This window comes from Chinchilla lanigera, unplaced genomic scaffold (assembly GCF_000276665.1).
Source record: "Chinchilla lanigera isolate Chin_1 unplaced genomic scaffold, ChiLan1.0 scaffold00001, whole genome shotgun sequence".
Taxonomy (NCBI): Eukaryota; Metazoa; Chordata; class Mammalia; order Rodentia; family Chinchillidae; genus Chinchilla; species Chinchilla lanigera.
The window spans coordinates 14,979,756-15,005,966 of NW_004955402.1; the positions used below are offsets into that span (position 1 = coordinate 14,979,756).

Consider the following 26,211-nt stretch of genomic DNA (forward strand, 5'->3'; position numbering starts at 1 on the left):
ATCAAGAACACACATGATCAGGAAGGGTTCTTCTTGACCAGGCTGCAGAAAGTGGCTCAGTGCAAGAGAAAGTTGAATGGGTCTCATCAGAATCATGGAAAGCAGGGAGGGTGAGGTTTGCAGGTAGAGGACATATCTTATACAATGGTAAGGGAATTTGCGCTTTCTTCTAAGGGTGGTGGGAAGCCTCTGAAACATTTCAAGCTGTAGAATGATACACTGAGCTCTGCATTTGGTGAAATTCACTCTGGCTGTGATATAGGAAGGGATGCGACAATGGATAGGACAGGGAAGAATGAATGCAAGCAGACCAGTTAGGAGCTGTGAGATTGTGATGTACAGAGAAAGAAAGAGACAGCAGCTGGACACTTCAGAGGTACAGTGGACCAGATTGCCAATTGAACATATGAGCTGAAGGAGAGGGAAAGAGCTGAGTTGTATGTTTCCAGTAGGAGCAAATACGTGACATTAAAGTTGAGAGTTTTGGGAAGAGCGACAGGTTTTGGAGGAATGACAATAATGGCACACTAATAGGCAGTTAATATTGTGGTTATTGTTTTCTGAGACTAGGCAGTGAAGAAGATACTGTACGAATGAATGGAACCTCTATGGAAAGAGTATACATTAAAATCAAAGTGCACCTTGCACCAAACCACAAAGAATTTATTGTGTAAAATTCAGATCCAGGAAGACAATGTCAAGAGGAAGGAGAAGGAGGAGTTGGAGAAGGGGATGGAAGTCTTAATTTTCAGGGAGCTGGGCATAATAAAATGAATACAAGCAAAGTCAGGCAGATCATGAAGTGTCCTTTAAGTTTAATGACACAGAGTTCATTAGCTAGAGCAAGCCAGTGGAGTGGACGGAAGTGGCTGGGACAGAAGCCAGATGGGAGTGGACAGGAAGTAAATGAGGGTGAGAAGCAGAAAAGGAAGTTAAGTCTTTTAAGATGCAAGGCCAAGGGAAAGAGAAGTATCTGGAGGGAGACACTGAAATCAATGATCTGTGTTATCTATCTATCTATCTATCTATCTATTTATCTATCTATCTCTTTAAAGAAGAAAACACAGTGGATACAGTGGATACTGTGGATATCCACTATTATGGATATTGTGGATACTGACAGAAAGGAGTCAGGAAAAGTCTCAAGATGATGGAGAAAAATTAGTAGTCCACCCAGGAAGTCTCATGAAACACAGAAAGAAATGGTACCCAGAGCCCAGGAGAGTAGAGTTTGGGGGTTACATATCAACCTAGGGCAGGTACGGCATTGTTATTTCAGAGAATTGGTCCAGCTAGATAAGCAATTTCAGAATGGTCAACTGGTCTTTCAAGTATTTACAGCAACAATCCATTAGTTAGCTATTATAAGACATAAATCCTAAAAGCATTATCCCCTCACTTATATTTAGTTCCTCTTAACCATGTTATGTGGAACCTAATCAATTTAAATGCAGTTCTTTGTCTCATTTGTAACCCTTCACAATTCATATCTTTTGGCTTTGGTATGGTACATTTTGAACTTGCATTTCATTTCTTTAAATGGAAAATATTTAATTGGAAGAAATGAAAATTGCAGAAAAAAATGTTAGCTGGGTGTGGTGGTACATGCCTGGCTGAAGCAGAAAGAATGACAAGTTTGAGGCCAGCCTGGGCAATTTACAGAGATCCTGTCTCAAAAAGGAAAAAGTAATAGCAGGGCATGCAGTTCAGTGCAAAGGCCCTACATTCAATCCCCAGTAACACACACATACACACACAACCACATGTTAAACACGCATATGTGCTGCAGGCCAAGCAGTATGCTTCACATACCTGCTTCTTTTCTATGTGTTTTTCACTACTCTTTTTGGTTGCTTTCTTATTCTTGTAGCACCTAGCCCTGGACTCACAGTGGGTATTCATAAGATTAACATACCGTCTATCCCGCCACCATGAAGAGAAGTGAGTCTTCTACTCTTTCAATCTTCAGACATAGGTTTGGACTAGACATATGTTTTTTATTTATACCCGCCCTTTGCAAAAACTCTGAAAACTGCAAATTGGAGACCAAAGTAATCACTGACAAAATGTTCACTCTCTTCTTGTCTCTTGCTGTGCTCTTCTGTCCGACACACATAGAGGCTTACTTAGCTGTGTGAGGGAGGTTTTTGCTCTGTACATTAAGGACTTGAAGAAGAAAGGAGCCCCGCTGGGTTCTACTTAACATTTTGTTGCGCTCCGTGTATATGTGCAACTCCAATTCAGTCATGGGATCTCAAGACTTCAAAGTTGAAAAGGATCTTCGAGAGCACTTTATCTTACTGCCTTCCTGGACCACACTCAGTTTATGGATGAGAAAACCTACAATGGTTAAGTGGTCACCCAGGGAGTCCACTCTGACAGTGGGTGACCTTGGAGTTGGAATGACACAGAAATAACGCATGTGGATCTTCCTGGGATGATGTCTGCATGTATCATTGTTTAATAAATGCTTGATAATTTGAATTTGTTTAGAAACTTTAGTAGAGAAAATGATGAATACACATCTTTGAATAAGTGGAAGTTACCAAGTCATGATGTGAATAAGGTCTAGATCTTAGTGTAACTTCCTTCCCTCAGTTTAGAATTAAAATATTTTAGAAGGATAGGTGAAATAAAATCAGCAAATGTGGTAATAAATTTCTGACAGATGACATGCAATCCATGAGGGCATTTCTTCACTTGGTACTACTTTTTGGGGAATAATGGAGTGGAAAATGAAATTAAATAAGCTTTTATTATTCTATGGCTCCACTGTAAAAGGTACCATCAAATACTTTTAAAAACTTATCTTCTGAAATACAACCTTGGAAAAGTTTTTGGACATAATAGAATTGTGAAAAAGCCCTCTTCTCATCTACTTTATATTTTTCTTTTGTTTTCCTTTTGCCTTTGGTAGCATAAAATCCTTGGTAACCTACTTTGGGTTGCATTAGAAATACACAGAACCGCAAGCCTGGGAGGTAAAACCTGAAAGCATAGTTTCTAAATTAAACCAGCAAAAGAAATAAGGTAATACTTCTATTGTTTTCACCTTATTGTCCTCACTTTTCTATGAAGGCTTATATGCCTTAGATGCTGTAAATATTTCTAGGGATACTAAGTTCTTTATTAAATATATGTCTATCACAAAGTGAAAATTTTCATTTCAACATGTCTGCAGACAAATTAGTTTTTCCTCTTTATATGAAGTAAACTTAGCAACGGACATCTATCACCTAGCATTTTGGCACTGGTAGAACAATCTCAAGGGGTATGGGGACTGGAGAGTTTGACAATCTCTAGTACGTATTTGATTGGGAATTTCCCGATAGGGACTGTCCTGAAAGAGAATAGGATGCCAGCTCAGGAATTATGGCAAACAGTCCTCAGAAGGGCAAGCAGGGAAGGGAAGAGAGGAAGCCAAACACACTGAGGAGTCTTGCAGTGAGGGGGCAGCCACCGAAGAGTGCTGGTTTACGAAGCATGGGCTCTTGAGTAACACCCAGGTGCTCATAGTTTGTCATGAGCCCAGGTGACTTTTAATATCAGCCAAGTTTGTGAAGCTCAGGTGTGGAGTGAGGTAGACAAGGGGTGGGGAGCAAGGCTAATTTGTTCCTCAGCCCTTTGGGTTAATTATTGGTATAAAATATGGGTTCAGTTCTGCAGTAATAAAGAAGATACAACAACAACGTAATAAGTGTATAATCACTTGCATTAATATAAGTTCTTTCACTAAAACAATTTTTAGTATATAGAATTAAGCTTTTGAGAGGCTGACCAACTTGCCCAAGGCCATACAATGGGTGAGGACTTGAATCCAGTTCTCTCTGGCTTTAGAACGTAGGGCTTATCATGCCCAAGGGAGAGGAAGGGGCCAGGATCAAGCACCAAATCACAGGAGGAAGGTTGCTGGTGTCAAAAAAAGAAATAAACTTACACATTGTCCATCTTCCACCCCCATATGCTTCTTCACAGTGAAGAACTTTATGCAGAAGTATGCAGTTATTATGCATGGGCTATGGGAAGGGCAAGGAATGACACAACAGGATCTCATGGTGCAGTTTCTTGACTCCTCTGGGAAGTTAAACCATCATGGAACAACTACATGCCAAGTAACTTGGCATTGAACAGCTAATGGTGCAGACAAACGAGAGCCCAGAGTGGACTACTGTTCACAGGGAGCTCTGTGGAAGTCTGCTGCTGCAGTGTTGGGGCTTGCGGTGCACCCTGGAGGGTGCAGAATGATTGCAGCACAGCGGAGTGATCACTGGTGTAGCACAGGCAGCTTTAAGAGATGCAGTGAGGCAGCCCTGCAGGGCCTGGGCAGAGGTCTGGGGTGAGAGAGTGGAGGCTAGGGACGGAGTTCAGGAGGATCTGGAAAGCCTGGACCCTCTGATCAACTCTAGGAAAGCCACCATCAACCTGACAATGAAGAGGTCCAGAGCTGTCCCGAATTCCATCCTTGGAGGAAGGCAAACCGGCCAGCCAAGTGCAGGCTGCTGGGAGTAGGAGATCCCCTAGGTAGACTGAACAGCTGCCCTGTATAGGGGGTAGTACAGGAAAGGGGAAATCCTTTAAGAGAACAAGCTAAAAGTAAACTTGGGGTGCCTTGAAACTCAGACTGCTGAACTATCCACTGTATTTACTTCCCTTATTTAAAAGTTTCCACACTTTCAGTCTTGAGGAGCCTGGAAGCTAGAGTGAGGTCCTGGCCCTGGGGGACTCTCTAGGGTGGAAGGGGGTTCCACTGCCCAGTTCTTCCCAATCCCCTTGGTTCCAAATTCCTACCAGGCCTATAGATGTCACCAGCTGTATTTCCCAATTCCTCACATGCTTCCCAGATTCTAATTTAGACTGCCTGCCTTCCACTCACAAGGTCCTGTGGCCCCTTGCCTTTGGCCATTAGAATGGCAACAATGTGAAGAGGGGTAAAGTCCCCTTGCCTTAATGCCCTGGCCTACATGGGTCTGGTTGTGCCTTGGCTGATTTTCAGTGCTACACACTCAGAATGTACTGTTCATTGCAAAGTTCGGCATCGCATGAATTACTGAGTACTTCACCCTCCTAATATCCAGGGAAAAGTTGTTAATTTGTAAGTGTTTTATAATATGATTCCTTGTTTGGCATGAAAAAATTAATAAAAATGATAAAACAAGAGAACCATAGCTTGAGCATGAGGCCTTGATATATGACAAGAAATTTAAATACACTTACAAGTATTTCAGCATATTTTAACCCTTCATACAACCATTAAAGATGTAACCTAAAAAAGGATTCCTTGGTTTACAAATTAGCAAAAATCTTTCCTTGAGGTCCTATAGAATTAAAATTATTACTCAAATTTTCCTAGTTGCCTCCTCCTGCATATGTTAGTAGCAGGTGTTGCTTGGTGTTTGATTTATTATATACACTTTATTATGATCACTGAAGACCCAAATATCATTTAAAATTTTCGATTATCTAGAATTAAAACATTAAAATCTAGGCAACTTTAAATGATGTTTGTTTTTTTTAAAAATTAATCTCTTAGCACAATTCCTCTCAAATAAGACATGTAGAAAATGTTAGCTAACTTGGATTTATTTAATTGGCTGTCAAATCTTTTTATGCAAAAATAAGTCAGACACATCCTTAGTAAGATCAATTCCTTGGTAACACTGATGAACAGAATTTTAAAGTTCAATTGTGTTCATAAAATTAAAGGGCTATGATTGTGGTATTTTGTAAATAAAATATGTTAAGTGCAGGAAGTATTAAATAACAAGATTTAAGGACTCTGCAACCAGGCTGTCACTCACAAGCCTGCAAGAACATGTACACTTCATTAAAGTCAATGGAGTATACCCACTCATCTTGGCATTATTCGTAATTGAAACATTTCAATTTTAGTTAACACACACAAAACTAATTTAAAAGTCAAATGAGGAAATTAGCTCTATGCTCCTATGTTCAAATTCCACTGTGATATCAACTAGCCAAATTTAGCCTCGGGAGGTATGATAAAATACCTAATACAATGAACCTTTATAAGTAGTCAAAGATCTGGTAAGGCTAATGATTCTGTAACCAACACACACAAATATGTTTAGTGTTGTAAAGGAACCTATCAAACTATTAGGAAACCCCTGAGCTTATCCACAGATTTACTTTCAGATTTTCAAAACAGTGAGTCGGGAACTGGAGAATTTTTATGAGAAAAACTGTTTATTTCCTGTACAAAAGTGTAAGTTGAACAGTGGTTGACTGACAAATATTTTCTGCATACACATTAGAGAGACCAGGAGGGACCTTTACCTAGTTTATAGCTCCAATTTTGCAGTTGCAGTCAGCACTATTAATAACACATTCCTGACCTTTTCCTGACCTTTATTTCTGTGTTCCATTTTGTTCTTGTTTTCCTGGTTTTTGCCATTTATTTAGCGTATAGCATATGTCTCCTTTTCAGATTTTCCTTTTCTGTTGACTTCTTTATCAGTCCAACTTGGGATGAGGCCTCTCTGGACATCTTCAGCATGGACCTCATGTATGTACTTGGCCAGTATTCTCCTTACTGTGTCACACTTCTACTGGACTTGTGTTTTGACAATTCTGTTTAATAAATATCAGCAAGTGACCCTAGTCACTCCTGGCCATGTGCCACCTGTCACCACTCATAAGTTGATTTTGGGGAACTCTAAATAAGCACAGATTAATACCCCTTGTCTTAGTTACTTTTCTCTCATTGCTGAGACAAAAATGCCCAACACCCAAAATTAAAGAGTGAAAGATTTATTTAGATCACAGTTTGTGGAGGTTTCAGCCCATAATTAGCTAGTTTCAAGGCAGGGTGGTATGGTAGAGGAGCAACAGCTCATGAGAGCAGAAGAAAGCAAAAGTAACAAGAGCAAAAAGGGAGGAGCAAGACAGCAAGCCCCTTTCCCTCCCTGATATTGTATGTAGGCTACCTGCTCCAGGGTGTGTGTAGCACTCACACCCATAATCCCAGCATTGAACCATGTATCAAGCACAAACTCTACAAGCCCACCCCACGACTGCACAAGGCTTTGTGGGGGACATCTAGACACAAACCACAACATTCTGCCCCCGGCCTCCCAAAGACTCATGCACATCCCTTTATGCAAAAGGCATTTTAGTCCATCTTGAAGAGATGCCGAAGTCCTAACAATTTCAGCATTGCTTAAGAGTCCAAGTCTCCTCTGAGACCTAAAGCAAACTCTTATCTGTGAGCCCTGTACAAATGAAATGAAAGTTAAACATTTCCAACATTTAATTGCACAAGATAAACATTACCATTCCAAAAGGTACAAATGGGAGGATACAAAAGAATGGGACCAAAGCAAGTCCAAAATCCAGCAGGGAAAATGGTCCTGTAGTTTCATGTGTAGCATCCAATGCAACCAGTGGCAAGTTGGGAGCTCCAAAGAGCTTGAGTGACTCCACCCCTATGGCACGTCTGGTGATTGTAGCTCTCATGGCTTCTCTCTTGGGCCCACTCTGCTCCCTCCTTGCAGGTTTCCTCAGACAGTCTCCATTCCTGGCTTCTCCAAACTTCTGGGGTCTACACTGCACCTCTGGCTTCACCCTCACAGCTTCACATATTTCCCTCTCAGGAGCACATTGCCTGGCCTCCCAGGCCTTCTTCTGAAATCTATATGGAAGCTTTTTTTTAACTTCAGAGCTACTGCATTCTGCATGCACCTAAAACCAGTGCCACATGGATGCTGTCAAGGTCTGCTGCTAGCTGGAGCAGTAGCCAGGCTTCTTCCCTTCTTGTCTGTAGGGGAGCACTTCAAATCCAATTCTGAGGAACAAATTCTCTATGCTGCCACCATTCTGGAATGTGGTGCAGTCACTGCTGTCATTGTAGAACATAGTGCTCTGCAGCTTTCTCCTCAAAGCAAAGTCTCACTTTTGCAATTTTGAGGCTGCAAAGGGTGGGGTTCTGCTGCTTCTTGTGATGCTCTCAGGCCATCTTTTCTATTCCCCTGTTCCTTCTCAGCAAGGCAGATTTCCTCTGCTCTACCTCTGCAGTCCAGTCCACAGCTTTATGGGAGCTTCCTTTCTGGCAAAACTCGCCTTTTAAATCATCCTGCTGGGCTCTTTGTACTTGGTTCTCAACATAAATCTGGCTAAAAGCCCCCAGCGATAGCCAGGCCACCGCTTCAACATTCGACTGTGTTGCAATTTTTTCTTTCAGTTTAATTAGTCCGCTGCCCTTAATCTTAGTCTCAGGCAAAGTCTCTGGACATGAGCAAAATACTCCAAACTTTCTGTCAAGCCAGAACATATGTCATCTGGATTCCAACAACCAATGCAGTCCTTCTTCCCAGCAGAAGCCTCCAAACCTGGTCTTTAATGGCAGAAATTCCATCAGCCTTCTGGTCTTTTGAGCTCTTTCTAAAATCTCCCATATGGAACAGCCTAATGTGTTCCAGTGCTACTCTTTCAGGGGACATCTCTGAACCTTTCCAAACTCTTCCCACAAGCCATTCCCAAAGGCTCTTGAATCACATGGGCAGGTACAGTGACAGCAACGACCCACTTCTCTGGTACCAAATTCTGTTTTAGTTACTTCTCTCTCACTGCTATGACAAAATACCAATGCCCACAATTAAAGAGGGAAAGGTTTATTTAGCTAACAATTTGTGGAGGTTTCAGCCCATTATCAGACAGCTCCAAGGCAGGGGGACAATAGTTGATGATGGTAGAAGACAGCAAAAGCAACAAGAACAAAAAGGGAGGAGCAAGAGAACAAGCCCCTTTTCCTCCCTTATATTGTATGCAGGCTATTGTATGTGGGTGCAGCACTTACACCTATAATCTTAGCACTGGACCACGAATCATTCACAAACTCTAGAAGCCCACCCCTATGACTGCATGAGGTTATGGGTGGACATATAGATGCAAATCATAACACCCCTTTTCCTAAACACTTCCACTTCTTTTGTAAGGCATGTGACCTTTTCTTCTGTGCTTCTGAAAGATACCAGAGTCTTCCTCAGTTATTCCTGTGTGTGGCTGGTGAGGCCCTGCAGGGATCTTTCTGTAGTCTCCATTTTCTACTCTGCTTTACCTTTGTCTTCCCTCTGCTCCCTGCACCCTACCCCTTGGCCCAGAACATGCTGGCTCTTCCCTGACTAAGACCTCAGCCTTCACACTCCACCTGTACAGAGTGCTCTCCTCCACCTGGCACACAGCTGGGTCCCTCTTAGTGTCTGATTAGCTGCACCTGCTCAAGCAGGCCTCCCTGAGACAGATCTTCCCTGTGACTGTCTCTACAGCTCCTGTAATATTCCTGCTACTATCTGTACAGCACCTGCAATGTCCCTACAGAGCATCAGACACAATTGAAAACAGTGCCTTTGTTTTCAAACAGTACCACTCTTGGTTCCACTACACAGTAAGCCCCTAGAGGTCGTGTACCTGGTCACTGACTCCCCACTGTGGGGCACACAGTTACCTATCAATAAACAAACACTAATCGAAGGAGTAAATATTGTTAGAGCTTTCCTAAGCTTTAGTGATGTTAGGATAGCATCTTAGTAAAGGTGATCAAGGCCTTTTACATATCTTTATATCTGTATCTGTCTATCTATCATCTATCTGTATATCTATACATATTTGAGGATGTGTATTTAAGATATTAAAAATTTCACATACTTAAATGAATATATAGAACAAATGAAATAACTAAGGCAGTTTGATAATTTGTGATCAATTTGTTGCTGCAAAAATGAGGATAGAGACTAGAGATAGCATGATCTAGTTCCCTGGAATTGATATCTTTTGTCAATTCATTACCAGTGAATAACGTTATAAAATCACCTGTGATATAAACATCATTCTCTAAAGTCATTAGCATATGGAGGACATTCAAACTTCACACTGAGCTTTCCTAACACTTCAAAACTGACTAGTCTCAAAACCCCTAAGGTGCCAGTTACCATCATTTAGTTCTTAGAAAAAGGTGGATAAACCAAGAAGACTTCTGAAAATTAAGAAGTAATCACAAATGTATGAAAATGAAGAGGCAATCCCTTGTTTTAGTCATTGTAAACATGCCTCTTTGTCTGTCTGAAAACTGTCCTCACTGTTATTCTCAGTCTTAAAAAGTTGCTCTTTCCAGTAGTAGCAGAATATCTTCACAACCTTGGACAGAAAAACGATTTCTTTGGATGCTAAAAAGCATTAAGCATAAAGGAGAAAAACAACCCATTGTTCTTTACGAAAATTAAAAATTTGTGTTCCTCAAAAGGCACTTTAACAAAAATAATAAGTAAGCCACAAACTGCAGAGCTATTCATATAACACATCTGCCTGACAATGGGCTTATACTCAGAATGCAGGAACTCCTATGAATGACACTAGATAGTTCAGCTATATTTTGTTTTCAATAAAATGTGAAAACATTGCACCAGGAAGATACACAAATGGGCAATAAGAGCACAAGAAGATGAGCATAGCATGAGTAGACCTTAAAAATAGGCAAGTTCAAAACAGAAGCAGGCTCACTTCCCACCCCCTGTTGGTAGAGATGAGGAGGAGTGAGAACTTCTAACCCTGCTGGGGGCTGTTGGTCAGTTTCTTGTACAATTAAACACTTACCTTGTGACCTAAAAACTTTGTTTTTGGTATTTATCCAACAGAAATAAAAACGTATCCACAAATAGACTGTATAAGAATATTCATATAATCTTATTTACTCATAAAAATGCTGTACTAGAAATTACCTAAATGTCCAAAGCAAGCTGGGTGTGGTGGGGCATGCCTGTAATCCCAGCACTTAGAAGGCTGATGTGGGAGGATTGCCATGAGTCTGAGGCCAACCCGGGCTACATAGTAAGTTCAAGGCCAGCCTGAACTACATAGGGAGACCCTGTCTCAGAAACCTCCAAAAACATAAAAGTCCCAAACAAGACAATTAAAAGTCCGAAACAAGTTCAATAGCTTGTGGTATCATATATAATAAAATAGTAGACAGTAATACAAAAGGAATAGGCTATATATATATATATATATATATATATATATATATATAATTACGGCATGAGAAAAAACCCTTTACAAAGCATGTGATGTGTTATTTACATGAAGTCCAAGAATGGGTCAAACTAATGGTGATAAAAATGAGAAAATGGTCATATGGGCAGTGCAAAACAGAGTATGGAAGAAAGATCAAGATGTCTGGGATTGGAAGTGAGTGAAAAGGGGGCGAGAGAAATATTTAAAATGTAAGATTCGGGCTGGGGATGTAGCTCAGCAGCATGAACGCCTGCCTGGCAAGCGAAAGGTCCTCAGTTTGATTCCTGGTACCAAAAAAGAAAACCAAATAAAATGTAAGATTCAATACCTTATTTTGTGTGGCCAGTATAGGTGTATAAATGATCAAAATTCATATTAAACAAATGTGGAAATTTTACTGCATATAAATTGTACCTCAATTGAGAAATTTAGAGGTTTTGTTATTTATTGAAAATCTTAAGCACTAAACACTATTTATCATATGCTTACTTTTTTCACATGAGAAGTATTTAAAAATTCTTGTACAATATTCCATAATTTAGCCTATGTAAAAAAAAAAGTTTAGCCTACATGATTTACAAAGTATTATGACAGCATTAATGTATCAGTTTCTTTAGACTTAGTTTCAGTTTACTGTGAGGACCAAAAATATATAAACAAATACCGCCCCTAAACAAGCAAAACTAAATCGAAATTAAGCCCTTGCTCTGAATCAAGATTAAATTTCCCAAGACGAATGGGCTGTCATTGCCACATTATGCCAGCAAGGGGAGCAGTTACACTTTGAGAAGAATTCCACCTTCATCATCAGCGAATTATTCTGTAGGGCACTTTAATGCTAGGGAAAAGACTTTTGGGTGTAGCTACAATAGAAATGACAGATCGTTTTAATGCAAGACAAAAAATTTGAAAACTTTGACCCTTCAGATTACTTGGAACTTCAATGAGAGGGTGCAAAACACTTGCAGATCAGGTTATTAAAATAATGGACGCAGAATCCAGGTACCAGGAAAATATTTAAGAGAACAGCCAAATTAACTGTGGGATGCCAGTTTTTCCTGGCTGATTATTTTCAAACAAGAATAAAAATGTACAACTTCTTTCCCTCCAAAAGACAAAGACCCAACAACTCCATGGTTTATGGTTATGGGCATGAGAATCACAGTGATGGCTTTTGTAGAATGTGCAGGCTGCAAAGAAGCCTACAGTCTCCTGAGGGTAGGGAAGGGTGGCAGAGTGTGTCTGCCCCCTGCGGTGTAAGGGCTCCCCAGTCAAAACTGTTAGGCGAAGAATCATATGCTTTGTGTTGCATTTTACAAAAATCATATTCATCAATTCTTGTGAGATTTGTGATTTGTAAGGCTTAATTCTCACACACTCAGGAAGGTTGTAGAAGTCTGTAACTATCCCTTCCTACCGGCTTTGGCAATCTATCTGCAGAGAAAGATGTTCGGGCTGATGAGGGGAAAGATGTCTTCTGGTGTGGAAGAAGGAGCCAGGCGGCTACTGTTGAAGCATTAAGATAGGCAGCTGCACCCTGCACACCTTCACCTGAAAACCAACCCCACCTTAATTCCAGCCCTTAGCATCTTTGGGACTGGGGAATCTCATGAACTCCAGCCTGGGAGGCACAGTTCTGCAGCCTGCAGTGCTCATGAATATACAACGTGGCTCCTTCTGTTTGTGCCGAAGGAAGCACCAAGGACAGAGTATAGGTAGACGGCAGTCTTTTCCAGGAACTGTGCCTGAGAGGTCCTTCCTACTGAATGCAAAGCTCCAGGGCGTGGGTCACTCTAAGTAGAGGGACTTTCTATAAAATCAAATCTCCTTCTACTTTGGAAGAATAAAATTCACTATCAGTATGTAGAAAAACATTACCTTTGCATTTGTGGATCCTTTGCCTGGTGTATAAACCCTGCTGAAGATTTTCTTCATGAAATTCTAAGGAACATTTCTCAGTTCAATAACCCTCAAAATGATTTTGAATTACTCTCTGCTCATGAAATCAAGAAAAGCTACCACAGTCTCTAACGTGGGGAAGTATAGGCTCTCAAGTCAAGATTCAAGTTTTAGACTCTTTACTGAGTCATCTCATCAAGGTCCCCACCTCTGACATGGCTTATATCCTTGCTGTCCAGGATTAATGGGACTGGCCCAAACTGAGCATTGCTTCACTACCTGCCAAAGGACTTTTAAAGAACAATGAGGAAAACACATCAATGAAATGCGGCCATCTGTTCCTAATTTGGAGTTTGCCACTGCATGTATGTATTTTGTTTTCTTCCAACTAAATGGGAAATAAACAAAAAGCCTGCATTTCAAGGGCTACTAAAACCTGTGAGCCCTATGGAGGGTACAAAGGAGAATAAAGAAGAAAATAGACAACCTGGAAATAAGAGACATGCCAATTAAGGGAAGAAATAAAAGGAAAATGTGGTTAGGGCTAAAGAAATGAAATGTGCATCTATTTGTCATTGTGTTTATTTGTACAAGAGATGAGACGGTCTCATGAGCAGATATGGAATGAAGACATGCACAAGCCATTCAGGAATGAAATGATAGCTGCAGGGGACACTGGGAGCTGGCTGCAAGGTACCAAGTGATTAAAGCATATTCAAGAAAGATTGAAGCCTGATATGGAGGTGCACACCTGTAATTCCGGTGCTCTGGGAGGCTAAAGCAAGACGATCACACATTTGAGCCCAGTCTTGGCATCTTAGCCAGTTAGGAAGAACTTGTCTCAAAATAAAAAATAAAATGAGCTGAGGATGTAGCTCTGGGTGAAGGAGTTGTGCTTAATCCCCAGGATCACACAGTCACTTACACACACATGCACAGAGAAAGAATTGATGCGCATTTTAGTTCAAGAGAAGCATTGGTGGGTCTCTGCTACCCTGGGGAAGGAAGATATCTGTACTTCTCCAAGACGTAAACTGCGTAGGGAAGTCCCCACACGGGAGGTGGATGTTACATTGTGCTCTGACAAGCCACACACTCGCGGGCCAACAGAAAGTAACACACAAGAAGCCAGGGCCTTGGAGGTGAATTTCAGGTGATTCATATTGGGACAGAAGAGGACAGCTGGCTTTGGGATTAAGGAGAGAGAAGAAAAGGTTCTGGGCTTTCCAAATCTCTAATTAGTCTCTGGGGTAGTAGCAGTTTTAGGAAAACCTAGAACTTTGTCTGAATTTGAGAGTTTTTTTCCCTACTGTTTCAAATATTATTCATAGAAGATATGTACATTCATTGTCTTCAAAGATCTTGAATAGTCGCTAGCAGCTCGTATTCATCCTTAATGAATAATCACTGACCAAGTAAATCCACTGTGTTCCCAAATGAGGAATATATCTTACATTAATTAAAATAGGAGTCGATAATGTGTGAGATTGAGCCCATATTTTCTTTATTACTGCCATTTGGAAAATTGAGGATGAGAGCTCTAGCAATTCAAATTTCCCTCTGAGGAAAGTTCAGTAACTATCAAGATAAATCTTGGAAGCTCTCTCTTGGGGTCCCCAAGGCTCATTAAGCACATGAAGAGGACACTGGACATTTCTGCAGTAGCTGGTGAGATAATACAGTCCAGGTGTGGGCGTGAGTCCAGTCCTAACTACTGCACTCAGCCAACCCTGGGCTGAACTTTAGCATTAGTGTCAGTGGTGTGAGATGGGTTGTGGGCAGCCTGGCACTTTTTGATTTGGCTCAGGTTCTACTTTTCTTTTCTTTCTCTTTTTTTTGTCTTTTTGAGACAGGGTCTCATTACCCAATTCAGGCTGGTCTTGAACTCAGTTTGTAGCCCAGGCTGGCCTCAAACTTGCAATGATCCTCCTGCCTCAGCCTCCTGAGTGCTGGGATTACAGGTGTGTGCCACCACACCCAGCTGACAGATTCTACTTTTCTATTTCAGAGGAGGAAGGAAACTTTTTTTGCTTTCTCTTGTGCTAGAGAAGAGCTAAGAGTCAAGAGGAAGGGAAGGGAGGCTGTGGCCAGACTGCAAGCCAAGGACGTGTAGTGAAAAGACAGGCAGGTCAGACAGGGACCTTGCCAACCACTGACCCACTGACGGTTGAGAGCACCTGACTTTGGGGATATGTGGAAACCCAACCTGTCCCCTGCTTGACAGTGACAAAAGCTTTTGGATCTCAAGATGCTGGTTGATCCAGCAAAGCCAGAGTACATGATAGGATACAACTTGTTAAATTCAAGTCCTTTAAATTTCTGGGTTCTGCACTGACCAACACTGCTAATTGTTCCTCCACAGGCGCTAGCGATTAGCCATGAGTGTACCTGCTTTGATTTTTCCAACACCACATCATCAAATCACCTATTGTGACTGCTTTGGAGCACATAGGTGTGGTTGTACATGCAAAGCCATCTTTGTAAAACGGGCCCTAAATTCTGCTTAAAAACATTTAGACGTACCCCTTTGTATTTTCACAGCTTATTGAGGGTATTTCCTCTTTCACCAGAAACAAACTCCTATTCATAGACAGTAATAATAATCTAGCAGCCCCCAACTCTAGAACACATGTGTGAAGGCATGGAATGTGGCTGGGCTCTTTCACAATCTCAGGAACCTGTGTAAACTACACCATGTTATCCCGGTTTTATATGTCAGACTTCAGCAAGGTTAGCCAGTGTGTTTTGGCTGCATGTCAGGCTGTGTACCTCAGTACACAGTTTTGCAGCCCATGAAGTGCTGTCATATAACTGGAAAGTCCTCCAAATTAGGAATTCATTACTGCCTCCATTTTACAGATGGTACCACTGAAATTTAGAAGAGTTGTGCGACCAGGTTACATCATTCATGGGTGACTTAGCTCACTTTCAAACATGTGTCCTGCTAGGCTACAGCCCGTACTACCCAAGTACTTAGTGGGAGAAAATGTGGAAGCTCTCAAACATAAACACTGTCATATTTCCTTATATCCACCTTTGAATTTATCTTAGAAGAAGCCCCTCTTTTCCTGTGTCTCAAGGAGAAGCTGATTCTGTTCCATGTTCCTCAAAGTTTCCTTTATTCCCAGGGAGTCTTATTTATCCCCAAGTCTTCCCACTTTAACTGTATAGAGAACACTTTCAAATCATTCTCTCTGAAATCCAGTTATTGGTATGAACCACTTAAAGAACATCTTTTTTTCCTTTCAGTGTTGGGAATTGAACCCAGGACTTCATGATACTAGGCAAAAAAAAAAAAAAAAAAAAGGAAAAACAAAAACAAAACTCTACTACTGAGCTACCTCCCCTGCCCCCTTGTTTTAAAAAAATTTTTGAGGAAACTCTTGCTAAGTTGCTCAGGCAAGCCTGGAATTTGTGATTCCCTGCCTTATCGTCCCCAGGTAGCTGAGTTTACAGGCACCATACTTGGCTAAGGAGCATCTTTCCTTGATAGTGGACTTTTAGAGATACTCTCTACCCCATTCCAAGAACTCAGCTTTCTACAACTCATTCCCAGTCTGCCATTTCCCGGGCATTCTCCATGTACTTCTGTATCTCTGTGCTTTTGCTTATACTGCTGAGAAAGTTGTTCTTTTCTTCTATTTGTAGAAATTCTATTCACTTTATTTATCTAACTCAAGCATCATACCCGCTGTTGTGGTTTAGACATAACATATCCCCCCAAGATCTCATGTGTTTGGAAGGCGATTGGATCATGGGGCACAATACTCAACAGTGGATTGATCCGTTGATGATTTCATAGCTGGATGTGCTGTTAGAAGGTGGGTCTGGTTGGAGGTGGGTTACTGGGGGTGACCTGGAAGGGTGTATTCTTATCTCTTGTTTCTCCTTGCTCTGTCTGCTTTCTGCCTGCCACAGATGAATACCTGCCCCCTCCCAGTCCCTTTTACTATGCTATTTCTGCCTTGAGTCCACCAACCATGAACTGAATCATCTGAAACTGTGAGCTAAAACAAAACTTTAAATGTGGGTATTGGTGTTTATTCTGTCTCAGTGGTGGGAAAGCTGACTAATATACCTACTATGAACACTTTCCCACCTCTTCTGTCAGATGATTGTTCTCTGATTTTCCAAAGGACTTTGCTTACTGCAATTTACACATCAATTACCACATGAGAAAAGTTTGTCTCCACCTCTATCTCAACATATAAGTTGCCAGTAGAATGAACACAAGAAGAAAATTATATTTACTGCTACATCCCTTCATAGAATAAGTGTGGCTTAGTATTTGTTTAAAGGAGTAAAAGAATAAGGAAATGAATTATGACTCAGTACAAGTGATCTGTCACCTATCCCAGGAGTTACGTTCCAGAGACCCCTGCGATAGGTGAAAATCCACGAAGTAGAGGTGTTATATTTATTTTATTATTTATATATATTTTAAGGCTTCACAAACCCTTCCCACACTCCTATAAACCTTTCCCACTCTCTTATTAACCTTTTCCACACTCTTATAAACACTTCATAAGCTCTTAAACACTTTCATACTCAAACCTACATAACTTTAACAACATATAAAATTCTGTATGGGTATTTTTTTTTTTTAAATCTCATGATACAGTGAAATGGCATAAGTGAACCGCGATGTAGCGAGGTACAACTTGTACTTCAGTCTTTCAGCACACCCACAGAGGATATGGCCAGATTTCCCTGCCTCACCCCAAATGTTTGTTATCTTGGGAATTTGTCTCGTTTGCTTTGTGAAGATACTGAGTTTTTTTTTAAAGTCTGCTGTATGAAATTATGAAGAAGGAAAGAGAACGATATATTTTTTTTGTAAAGTAAATATGAATGCTACAGAAAAACAAACAAAAATTAAAATTTATTTTTGTTAATTTTAGACTAAGTTAATAGGAATTGATCTTCATTAACAAATGCTTATATTCATATATTAAAACACAGTAAACTTCATTAGATTGAAATAATGAGTTTGGGAAGATGGGGAGGAAAAGCCAGCCTAGATAATGGAAAACAGAATTTATTGAAAGCAATGCAGTTTTGCTACTTTCAACACTATAATCTACAAATAAAGTCTGTCTAAGGAGATATCTACCTAATGATATGGACTGTTATTTTATAGCTGAATTTTTTTTTTTCTGTAAAGATCATATTCTAGATCTGTGAAAACAATGCCTTTACATGGGTTGCAAGTGTCCTATTATGATTAGTAAAGCCATTCCTTATAAATCATTGTAAGGTGAATTTTAGGTTAGTCTAGATAGAGTTGCCACAGACTGTGTATTACCAATGTCTGACTTAATAACGTCTTACTGTACTCATAGTTGGCATTTTGGAAACTAAACAATGTAGTCCAATGTCCCAGAGAAGTGGTAAATACTTTGAAAACAAAAATAGAAGACATGTTTGTCATCTGCGCCTGGGAGGCCGTGCGGTGGGGAGCGCTGGCCTTTGGGCTGGCCCCTAGCCATGGAGGCACCCAGGAGGCAGGCAGTCGGTGCCCGGGAAGCTGTGCGGCGGCATGCGCTGGCACGGGTTGAACCTCAGGTCAGCTGCCGCTGGTCTAGAACTATCATGGCACAGAGAAGCAATGACACAATTGGCCTGCCACGCGCCGGCTGCGGAGGCCTGCCCGGGGACGTGCATGAATCATCCCAACATGGAGAAACCCCTGGGAACACATGCCACACAACAGGTCTCTCTTGCCCCTGCCGTTGAGAACCAGAAAGTTCCAGAGTCAGCAGAGGAGCAGCTACTGAACAAGGACTCGGAGAACATGAGAATACAGACTACAACCAAAGACTCAGAGGTCTAGCTGACCAGGGTCACGAGAGCCGTTCAGAAGCTGGAAACCAGGAGGACCTTGCACAATACCTGGGGAGACCCCCTGGAAGCCATTCTTCCCCTGACAGTACAGGCTGTAGAGGTGGAGCATGTGGAGCTCTGGAGAGGTCTGCACCGAGATTCCTGCTGCCTGTGCTCATGGCTGGGGACAAGACACTAAGTGGTTGTAGGGTCCCAGTACTCTGGGAGGCTGAAGAGAAAAAGCTACAAAAAATGGCTTTTGCCCCAGATGGCTCACTTGAGATGTTAGTACGAATTACCTCCTCGGTATTCTATAGCTGTGATGAGGAGGAGGCCAAGGAGAGAAAACAAAGAGACCGAGAAAAAGCAGCTGCTTTGGTTGCAGCACCAAGAGAAACAGACCCTAAGTCTGATTCTCTGGGCTCCAAGAAGAACTTGATGAATACATTCATCTGCTACCACTGTTAAAAGCCAGGCCACCTCAAGAGGAACTGCCCTAAGAAGCCCCCTGAGCCATGCCCTGGATGCAAAGGAGACCACTGGAGATCGGTCTGCCCTCTGAAGTGGAGGCCCCAGAGCTCAGACCCATTCTAGCAGTTAGTCTAACAGGAATGAGGGGGCCTGGGGCATACTCTGCCTTCTCCCTCTGGCCAGACCGTCATCTCCATCGAGGAGTCCTGGGTAATCATGACTATGGAGGAACAAGAAAACAGCTTGTTGCTAGACACAGGTGCAAGTCTCTCGGTCCTTCTTTTCAATCCTGGCCTTCCTTCCAGCCATCACACCTCAGTGAAAGGAGTCACTGGTGAGGAGGTAATATGCTATTTAGGCTGTAACTACTTGTTAGATCTTTCTTGCATATCTCTGTCTTCCAGGGAAATCACTTTGAAGATATCACCATGTATTACAGCAGCCATTGATATTTTCCTACTAATCTGTCCATAACTGTGTAATGTTTGTATTGTTTCTATGCTATTTTGTAAATGGACGTATGTTTATTACTATGTGTTTCCTACAACAACATTGAGAATAGTCGATGAGTATGCAATTGGTCACTCATGTATAGCTCTATTTATTTTCTTTAGAAACCACTTTGAAGATATCAAAGTATAGTACAACAACCATTGATAATAACCTGCCACTTTTGTCTGTAACTTACTATTGTCTATTTGTTTTCCTGAGAAACTATCTTGTAGATAACAATATGTAAAACAACCACCATTGATAATTTCCTACCACTTTTTCTGTAATTTGGTTAGCCCCCCTATTACTATGTTATCCTTCTTTTACTCTTTAAAATAAAAATAAAAAAAGAAGAAATGTTACTTTTTAAAATAAGAAAAACATTACTTGGTCGTCAAGCTAAATAGGATGGAAATCTATCTTCAGAGCCTTTGATTTTCTCTGTAATGTTCTGCAAGGCATGAACTTTGGTCTGCTTGTTTCTCTCCCTGTCCACAGACTTTCCATACTCCAGGAGGGGTGCCTAGGCTGTGCTTTCTGGTGATCACTATCATCATTAGAACAGTGCTTTGAAGTAACACTCAGGTCTGCTATGGGGGACACAAATATTATGAGAAGGTTACTCACTGGTTCTGAGTGCAGGCTGCAAGTCAATTACTGGCCCCCATCCTGGAAAAGAAGAGGAAAGAAATGCACATATTACCACCACGTCCAAAGACATTTGCACAACTTTCTACACAAAGAGGCCACAAAGTCTGTAATATTTTATTTGTAACAAGAAAAATCAAGGGGATGGGGAAAGTCATGAAATATATATGCCGCCTCTTACGTTTCAGGGCTAGTTAATGGAGAAGGGACAAATCTGCATTCACTGTTAAACTTTGTTTGACAACAGACAGTTTGTGCTTGTGTCCTCTCTGATAGGGAGAGGAAGGTGGGGAAGGGAGATGGGATGGGGATGGAAAATGACCATCAGAGAGAAGGTGAATTTCCCTGATACTTAACGTTCTGCTCTATCACATATCAGTATGTTAGCCTATAATTACATTTTCCACTGAAATACTGGTGTAAAATTGAGTGCTCCAATGTCTTTGTGTAGCATCAATTCTCAGGGTAGCATGCCATGTGCATCACCTGGGACTGAGGGTCACTAGTCTGCAGTAGGATGTCTTAGCTTGGAAGGCTTGGAGGAGTACATGAACTGAAATCCAGAATGAAAGAAAAGGGCTTTCAAGGAAGCAATCGTGGATATTTAAATTACCCGGAACTAATGGTAGTTTACTCTGTAGTAAAGGACAGTGAGAGAGGGTTATTTTTTTAAAATCTTGTTGACCAAGAAGGGCTTCTTTCTGCCAGATGAAGATGGCCAGATGTAATATAGTATATTACTTCTTGTTCAGCCATCTATGGGGAGAGGAGAGCCTTACTCATGCTGTGAATGATTCTTGGAACTGTAAGCAGATAGTTACATGGTTAATATTAAGCTTTTTGAAATTCAGAATTCCAATTCTCTCCTTAAATAGCTCATTATAAATACATAATATAGAATATAATGTCATGTTATACCATACATTTTGTTTAATCATGATGTAATATATCTTATCATATTATTTACTTATATATTATATATTTGATACATAGATAATGTTTTCTCCCTGCATGCTTTTTTTTTTTGCTTTTTAACAGAAAACCTTTTCAAAATATATTAAAACTCAAACTAGTACTCAGAATGATCAGTATTAATTTTCTGTGCTTATATCTTGTTCCATTGCAATAATCCACTATCAGAGAGACTAATTAAGAATATTACTTTTCTAACCCTAATTGAGAGCAAAATCGTCTTGACTTTTGTCTTCTTAATCAGTCTTTCACCAAATTTCATTTGTGCTAAAATGTATCAGGTTCTACTTACATCAATGAAATGCTATTCTGTTTTGAGAATGATCTAAAAAAAATATGTCCAAGAGTATTTTCCAATTGTATTGCTGTGAGTTGCCTAGTATAAAGTATCAGCAGTTCTACTTGATTTAGTAATTTCTGCATTTTGGATGAAGGCATTTATAAGTCATTTATAAAGCTCATCAATAAGTTATAGCTCCTTCAGTACAACTGATCCCCATGGTTGGAACTTGATATGTAATCCACTGCTTCAACCCACTTTAATGTAATTGCAACTCTATATTTACCTGTTCACCCATGTAACAGCAGCATGATTAAGGTCACACTTTCATAGCTTAGTGATAAGAATATTGTTTAGGCTACAACCTAAAACCTTCCTCCATACAAAATTGATTCTATCCAGCACATTATCATTATTTATATAGTCTATCACTTCAACATGGAAGGAAATTAAATTGGTGCAGAAAAATAGCTACTCAGAAGGTAAAATGCAGCTACTTCTTTATCTCTTATGATATTCTGATAAGTTGTTTATGGATTGTATGATGGATTGTTCTCGTCAGGTATTGCTTTTAAGCTATCTGGCTTATAATGATCAAGTCATTTCCTTTAAAAATATGGAAATGGCAGCTTCTTTCCTCCATATTGATCGCTCAAATATAAAGAATATTCAAGGTCAGATGACAATTTCTTTTCTTTTCTTTTCTTTTCTTTTTTTTTTCCGGTACTGGGAATTGAACTCACGACCTTGCACTTGCCAGGCAGGAGTTGTGCCACTGAGCTAAATCCCAGCCCCAGATGCCAATTTCTTAAATGTATCTGGAAACCTGACATTGGGGCATAACAATGAGTGCACTCATGTACTGCATACCCTTCCATGGTCTAGTTTAGCTTTCTACAGCTCCTGGACTGAGGCATTTAATCAGATGCATATCTCCCACATTACGTAGGGAACTTGTTGAACACAGGTCCAACCCAGCTTCATTCTTTTTTGTAACTTCTCTGAACCCAGTGTAGCATCATACACAAATATGTAATGAATTAAATTATTTTTTGAGAGAAATATTTCTTTGGATATCTATAAAAAGATAGGACTTTTCTTTTGAGTTATCTTCTAGGAAAAATGTTCTCATATACCGTCCAATGATAATAAGATAAGAGTGTACCTATAGATACTCTAGAGCTCTTAGAGCTCTTCAAAGGCTTTGCCCATACTCCGTCTCCTAAATTGTTGTTGTCCTCTTTTATATTTTTGTGGAATGACTGCATAGGAAGTTAGGCTCAGTCCTCACAGTCAGTATAGATGGTTTACCCGATCCACGATCTCGTAGTAGGTAACTGTGAAGGTTCATTTATGGTCAACAATGAACATGACTTTAAACATCAACACTGGGGCTTTGCTTTACATAACAGAAATTAATTGTTGCAGTACAGCAGGTAAAATTAGTAAGGGTTTTAAACCACACCTCCAGTATTCATGCTTTTATGTTGTGTTTATAAGACTGAATCCGTAATTAAGACTTATTCAATGGCATAGACAATCTATGGAAACAGGATCTTTCCCTTCATCCCATTACTTTAATCTGAGTCATTTCTGTTTCCTGTGGGGAAGCACGTTTCACCTGTTGAAACTTGATGTAAACACCATAATAAGTGAAGAGGTCTAGAGCTTTGATGGAAAATCAATTTTTTAAAAAATTAGCATGTCAATGATCCTTATCCTGAGGGCTGGGAGCTTCATGCAGCCTAAATAATGTACTGAGCCGGGGACAGCTCACAGGCCAGTGTGAGGACACACAGAAGAACTCAAAGTAATTTTTCTAGCCACATGATATATTAATGACATTGCTTATCATCCTCCTTCCCTACTAGCAGGCACCAAGATAGGAAAAGGTTAGACAGCTTTCTAAGGCCATGGGGTAATTTGTTAAAATTGAAATAGAATTACGTTTGAATTGCCAAAGCCTTGTTCTCAGTAATGAATCAAGTTTTTTGTTCTTTCCGGCTAAATCTTCCAGAAATGTGATTAACAATACTCTCTTCTTTTACATCCAGATATTTGCATGCAAAAAATCAAAACATCGCGGTGAAGTTTAGGTCCTTTGTGGTCTAATATTTGGTTACTGGATTAAAAAATTCATCCCCAAATTTTGTTTTGAAATATCGATTTGATCTAATCTTACTTTTTTTCTGCCTTCTTTAAAAATTCCCTGGATGCACCCTTATTAAATCAATAATAATCACAATAACAGCTAACATGTACTGAATGCTTATTAAATACCAGGCATGGGGCTGAGTGCTTTATGTCAACCTTATCTAATTTAATCTTATAAGAATCTCATAGGAATACAACCTGGATTTCTGCATATGGAACATAACTTCATGTTTCCAGATCTGCACTTTCTTACATAAATCAAAGCCATAATTATCTTCTGTATTTCCCAATTTCAGTTTTATTAAGGTAGATTGAGATCTTAAAGGTGCCAAGCAGAATCTTTTCAGATTTAATATTTTTCCTAATATTTTACCAATATCTTGCCAACCTCTAATTCTACAGCTTTTAGCTACTGAACTTTATTAAAATTTTTCAAGACATTTTCATAGAAACAGCAATTCTTTTATACACCCATATGTTATTGAGTTGCATATTTTATAATTGACTGAATAATTATCTCAACAAGTTGAAGTGGCACAGCAGGTCTGGGAACAAAAACAACTGACTTTTGGTCCACCTCACCTCCAGTGGTGAGGCCAGATGTTCACATGTAGGCTGGAGCACACCTGCTGGTGAGCATGGGTGGGAAGATTTCTCTGAAGGAAGTGAAAGAGGTGCTTAACCAGGCAAATCATTTAAGAGGGCACCAGCACAGAGAAATACTGTGTTTGATACTTTGTGTATGCAGCACTTTGATGAAAAAAAAATTTTTAAAAAATTAAAATGAAGGCAAAGGAAGAAAAGAATGAGTTTAAGTATTTGCCCAAGATTCCAAAACTAGAAATAGAACAAGGAGTGAACTCCAGCCTGACACTGTTTCTCTCCATCTCGCTATGTTCAGGACAGGCATTGCTGGAGGTTGAAGGTGCTGCTGCAGTCCGGAAACCAGACTTGAGGCAGCTACAGAATTGTGCACAAGAAAACAGAGCAACAGAAGATAGAAGCAGAGATTTACAAAGGAGGAGCCCTACAGTTGTGGTTGACTTCAGTTAACCCACGCATTACTTTTTTTTTTTTTTCGGTATTGGGAATCGAACTCAGGACCTTGCGCTTGCCAGGCAGGTGCTTGCACCACTGAGCTATATCCCCGGGCCAACTCATGCATTTCTTCATTTCCTATACCTTGATTTCAAACAGACAGGGTTTCAGCAAACATATTTTGCCTACTGGCATTGCCAAGAGAGCTGGCTTTTGTAGTTCTGAAACTGAAGAAACCTTGAAAGGGCACTGACCCTCTCCAGCAAACAATAAACAACACAGCATGACCTGAAACTCAAGGCCCTCCAGGGAAACGTAGGGTGGGATCAAGCTTAAGGAAATTTGTGATGACAAATGGCAATTCAAAGGAAGTAATGTGAACCTCACTGCCCACTTCCTTCTAATCCTTGCCTTTTACAGGTTCTACTGTGTCAAGTCCTTCGTGGGTAAATTTATTTAATCCCCACAATGAAGAACATTCTAGAAGGGATGGTTTTCTACTAGCTGTTTTAAAAATGCCTCACAATAAGTGATCACGTTTTTCCTTCAAGTATTGATTTCACTTAGGCTAAATGGTTCCTCTGTAGTTTTCCTTGATATTTTGCAAGTCACTTTCTTTCCAGAAGAAAATCAGGAAGATGTTAAGATGTATAGGGCTCCAGAAGGAATTCATAAAAAGGTTAAGGTCTCAAATGACTATCCCTTCAATAAAATTATGTTTGACGGTTCAAAATGTTTGTATAGGGACATCAGTTTTATATAGTTTCAGAAAGAGATGCTAAAAAAATAACCTCCAAATAGCAGTTCAGTTGTTAACTGGTTTTTTTTTTTTTTTTTTTTTAATTACTGCGTTTACTCTATAGAATAATGGGTTCCACTGTTCATACATAGGCACATGGACATTGTACATTGAGCTTCCCTGCCCAGTGTAGCCTGCCATCACCCTCTCCTGCCTCTACTTTTCTCCTCTCTTCTTCTCTAATAATCTTTCTTTCATGTCCTTTCCACTTCTAGATTCCACATGTGAAAGAAAACATGCGGTATTTGTCCTTTTGAATCTGCCTTATTTAACTGATTTAGTTTTAAACATCATTATGTTGCTGTCTATGTGGTTGAGATTTAAGGCCTCCTCCACATAAAACAGACAGCGCTTCCCTCTTTGCTAGAAGGAGATAATACACAATGGATTAATTAATTCGTGTAAGTGAAAAGGTAAAGAGCCCAGGAGTAGATGTCTCATTTTGCTTTGTGAAGATTGCAAATTTAGTTAATCAACTAAAGGAAATACAAATTAAAAAGAAAGAAGCAGTGGGCGATCAAGGAGCAGTGTGGGTGCTCAGAGCTCCTTGGGGAGGAGGGTCCCCGAATAAAGCCATGCTGGGTGATAAGGAGGAAGCCTGCAGTCCTCTGCC

At 40.3% G+C, this 26,211-nt stretch overlaps 1 protein-coding gene across 3 annotated transcripts in view; it reads right to left on the reverse strand.

Moving 5' to 3' along the window:
* Positions 1–26,211, reverse strand: part of Chst9 (carbohydrate (N-acetylgalactosamine 4-0) sulfotransferase 9) — a 223,140-nt gene that overhangs the window by 87,049 nt on the left and 109,880 nt on the right. For 2 of the 3 annotated variants that reach the window (XM_005372734.2, XM_005372733.2), the window contains one exon: positions 20,335–20,376. In XM_005372734.2, coding sequence (XP_005372791.1) covers positions 20,335–20,376 — 42 coding nt within the window. Of the gene's footprint in view, positions 1–20,334; positions 20,377–26,211 lie in introns of those variants that run through there. The other variant, XM_013506152.1, reaches the window with a different exon arrangement.